The sequence below is a fragment of the Passer montanus genome, unplaced genomic scaffold (assembly GCF_014805655.1).
Source record: "Passer montanus isolate IOZ18808 unplaced genomic scaffold, ASM1480565v1 scaffold155, whole genome shotgun sequence".
Taxonomy (NCBI): domain Eukaryota; kingdom Metazoa; phylum Chordata; class Aves; order Passeriformes; family Passeridae; genus Passer; species Passer montanus.
In genome coordinates this window covers 302,877-307,340 of record NW_024362605.1, presented here as the reverse complement: position 1 = coordinate 307,340, position 4,464 = coordinate 302,877, and the positions used below count along the sequence as shown (strand labels likewise).

General features: G+C 47.3%; 1 protein-coding gene across 1 annotated transcript in view; it reads right to left on the bottom strand.

Annotated features, from left to right (window-relative positions):
- The window catches only part of ZBTB40 (zinc finger and BTB domain containing 40), a 54,001-nt gene extending 50,538 nt beyond the window's left edge, over positions 1-3,463 (bottom strand). The window contains 2 exon segments of the mRNA XM_039702339.1: positions 2,247-2,300; positions 3,374-3,463. Coding sequence (XP_039558273.1) covers positions 2,247-2,300; positions 3,374-3,463 — 144 coding nt within the window.
- Between the last annotated feature and the right edge of the window lie 1,001 nt (positions 3,464-4,464).

Sequence of the window (4,464 nt, the reverse complement as noted above, 5' to 3'; positions counted from 1 at the left end):
GGGGGGGGTGGGGGGTGGGGGAATGAGAGAAAAAAAAATCCATTGACATCTACCACTGGCACAATCTCAGCCTGAGTTACACATCCCAGTTCAGCTCTTTGGAGCTGAACTTGCACTTCAAGCATGACTTTAAAAATACACTGCTGTGTTTCTCCCCAAAGCAAACACCAGGCTCTTTTGGGGAAAAGCTGCTCTGTGTGCCGGAAACAGACTCAGTGCTAAGGTCCACAGGTCCTGCTGGTCCCAGAGGGGAGCTCAGAGAGGGACAGATCTGGCTGAGCTCTAGCTTATAACAGGCTGCAGCCTGTTCTCCCACTGCCCTGGGGCTGACTTTTCATGCTTGTCACAGTTGAAAAGTGATTTTTCAAGAAGCCTTAAAGAAAATCCATTTCTCATTTATTCAGCACTTATTTATAGCTGCAGAAAAAATTGTCCAGCTACCACTGTGCAGTCAGACACCCAAACCGGCTCTGAGCTCCACAACCTCTCCCTTGGCTCCTGCTGTAACAGCTCATTTGGGGGCACAAATGGCCAGGAATGGATCTGTAAACCTTCCCGAATGGGTCTGAAGTGGTGCAGGAACACCAAACGGCAGCGACGGCAAAGCAATATCAAACAGGGCTGTTGTGCAGTGCAGAAGCTGCAGCTCACCTGCCTGGGCACTCCGCCAGCACAGCTCTGCCCTGCCACCAGCAGTAAGAAAAGGCAGGAACAGGGACAGGGCCTGCTAGCATGGGAGCATGGAGATGCCAAATCCCTTCTGGCAGCACCAATCCACACTGCACAGCACCCACCCCAGCTCAGCTCCATTTGTAAAAGTGTTCCGTAAAAACAGGTAAAGCCTAAACCTGACACACCTGATCATGGTGAAAAACAAACATACAAAAATCTAATCCTCTGAGCAGGGCACTCAGAGGTGCTTGTCTGCCCAGCCAGGCTTGTGCTTGCTACTGCAAATATGGACCCACATCTCTCTCCTACAGCCCCCAATATATTAAACTCCACAACACAAGGAGAACCAGCTGCTAAGGGAACACAAGCTTCCCTTTGTGAACATTTAAGGGCTTAGCAGAAAAGAATCTGCACTCCCCAACTCAAGGGAATTCTCCTCCCTGATGTCACAAGTTTGGGGTTTTTTCTAATAAAGATGTGGTCTTGGACTTTTATAAGCAGAATATCACAATGGTAAAAACATACCATGTCCTGTGATCATGCTACTGGAGGGACTTGAATCCAGACAGCTTCCAGCCAGCAACTACATGGGAACCTAGAGAGCATGGCAGCTCCCAGCCTACAGAACTGCCACAGCACTGCTCCAAAGCTTGAATAACCAGGGAGCCACGGAAGAGCCAGGAGTGAAATAGTAACACTTTTTCCCCTTCAGAAAGGCACGCAGGACAGTTCATCCAGCCTGGTATGAAAAATGCTCTACCAGAAATGGCTGGGCTGAGAACAGCAAGCACAGTCCCATCCTTGCTCTACACTGGCTACAGCTTTTCTGCAGACCCTGCCACTGCACAGCAGTGTGCAGGCAGCACAAGTGCCCACCTAGACTCACCACAATCATTTACAAGCTCTCTGTCCTCCTGCTCCACTGTCACACCAGTACAGACACCACATTCTGCTTCTGTGTTGCCCTCGAGCTGGGACAATTGGTGGCATCTGGCTACCACAGCTCAGAGGCCAGAGAACCCTTCAGCATATGCCCAGCAGCAGACTCAGTTCCCCCTGGAACAGGAACTGAGCATCGTTTACCAACTCTGACTGCTCTTAAAGCAGCACATTGGCAAGAGAAGCACCATGGGGCAGCACCCAGCTCCCCCTGTCAAGCCCTGTCCCACTCCTCCCCCAGCAGCTCTGCCGTACAGAGAGCAGCAGATGCTTCACAGCAAGACAGTGCCAAGGGCTCAGGAAATCTATTTTGGGATCTCATATGTCAGCCATTTACAAGTTGATACAATTCCTGAAGCAAATGCCAAAAACAGGAGGAGAGAAATCTGTGCTGGAGCTTTCCTACAACACAAGGATGCCTTCAGGGCAGCACATACTTCTTTACCTGCGTGCCTGAGCAACTTGCACTTACAGATGCTGCTCTCTAGGGTGTTGCTCAGGTGAGCACATTATGCCCTTCAAACAACCAGGCACCAGTTTCCCATGAAACAATTTCCTAAACAAGGCACAAAATATTACAGCCTTAGCAGGCTGAAGAAAAATCTTGCATGATTTATGGAAGTAAACACACCTACCTCCTTTTGAGAGGCATCAATTTCTCTGCACTCTTTGAGTCTTTTCAGCACAGCCTAGGCATCAGAAAGAACCTCAGATAAAACATTTTCAGTTCAAACAAAGAAATCTATTTAATAGCTTTTGCTCTCTGCTGCTGTATGAGAGAAACAAGATTAGTTATTTGCTAATTGAATGGATTCGCAGAAAGCATGATGTGATTGAAAGGCATCAGTTTGTAACCAGCACATTGGCTATAAAAGGAAAACTGTGACTTATAAATCCCTTCTGAAGACATCACACAGCCTGGAGGGAAAATCAACAGTTTATTTAACACCAGTTATAAATGGAACATTTATTTTAAACCCAGTACAGCCTCTGTTTTCCTCCCATGCTGAATAGGAATTTAAAGGATAAGGTAGCATTAGCAAGCAATTCTGTTCACTTGCTGTTAGACAGATTGTCTAATCAGCCCTATGTCCTGCAATAACACAGATCCTACTGCATGGCAATCACATGCCTGGCCAATAAAAGTTTTGCTCACTACAGCTCTGGCAAAGCAATTAGCATGAAGCAACTACAAAAGCCAAAGGAAGAAAATCTCTGCAGAACAGAGGTTACATTGCTGTTGCTCCCAACCCAGGGCAAACTAAAAAGATTAAACAGAGAGTAAAAATACCCCAAAAGAGGCAAATGTGAGCCAACGTGTTGCAAATAAGAGGCAATGCTGTATCCAGACCCATGACACCTCACCTAAATCCTTTGATTGCCCTTCCCCACTGGCAGCTCAGCAAGCTCCTCTTCCACATAGCCCCTCCACTCAGAGTGGGCAGGCTGGTCAGGGCCAGGAGCCTGAATCTTCCTGGAGGGACCTGGAGTCACTTGACATTGTGTCCTGATGAACCCAGGTATGATTCACAGTAAGTTCCTGGCCAGGAGGAGAAACACCTGCTTCCATTTCTGCTTTTACAGAGTAAAGGAGAAACTCTCTTGACTGAGGATGATGTTTTGTCTTCATCAGGTCTTCCAGACTGGGCCAGATAATTAGCTTCAGCTTGGTTTCCAGATTAATCTGCTTCCTGGCTGGAGACTTCTTTTACTACCTGGTCCTGAGCAGAACAACTTATGAGATCCCTGAGGAGGTTCTTACAACAGCCACATCAAACATCTGCAGACTATCTGCCACAGAGATAATTTTGGTGAAATTGTGTTTCTTCAGTGGGAGTTTGCCATTGTACATAATCTCAAGTAAGAGTCAAAATTCCTCAGGTGTTACCACAGAAGCAACAATGGGAGATGGTGTCTGTTCTGTCCAACATGGACTCAAGTAAAAGTGAAAACTCCTCAGGTGTTACCACAGAAGCATCAATGGGAGATGGTGTCTGTTCTGTCCAACATGGACTTAAACAGCAGGCTGGCAGGAGCCAAAACCACCTTGTGCGCTCTAAAATGCACATTCCCAATGAAGATGGTACAGTCACAGAAGTGCTGCTCCTTGCAGAGAGTGTACTACTGGGGCAGCAACTGCCAGCCATAACTGGAAGCTCCTACTGGCCTCCTCTTGTCTTGGTCTCTACACTGCTTTTACAAAGCCCAAATAATGAAAAGTAAATGGATCCTGGTAACATTTCTCTCTACAAGACAGAAAGAAAGAGCAAGAAAATTACTTTTCAGTTTACACATTTTTAGTAGTTTACTATGCTTCAATTTTTAGGTTATAGCAAGATCCTCGTTCTGAACTCACGCTCCTCAAATTCAGCAACTTACTCTGACACCTGAGTAGTCTAGATAGTGTTCAAACCTAAATGAGCAGATATGGACTGAGTACTGAGTCCCAAGAGCTATAAAAAGCGAGTAGAGCCTCCCTGGTGTGCCATACATCTCACAGAGGTGTGAGTGCCCATCAGATCAGGCACTGCAGTGCCAGGCTGTGCCTGCAGCCAGGGGCTGGAGCTGATTCAGCAGCTGGTTTCTGAAAGGGCAGGTGGGGAAGCTGTTGCGGTGCGTGTCTGACGCCGGTGTTCTCTGACCCGGCTGGCAGTGGAGCGGCCGGAGATGGATCATCAACAACACCCCGAGGAATCTACAGGGCGCATGGGGAAACCCTCTGTTCTCGGGATGGTGTGGTCGAGTGGCACAGCAACAATGAAGGGACAGGTACAGCTCAAGTGCCAATACTGAAGATATTTATTAAATAAATAAAAGGCTGCAAACAAGGGTGCAAAACAAAACATAAAGAGG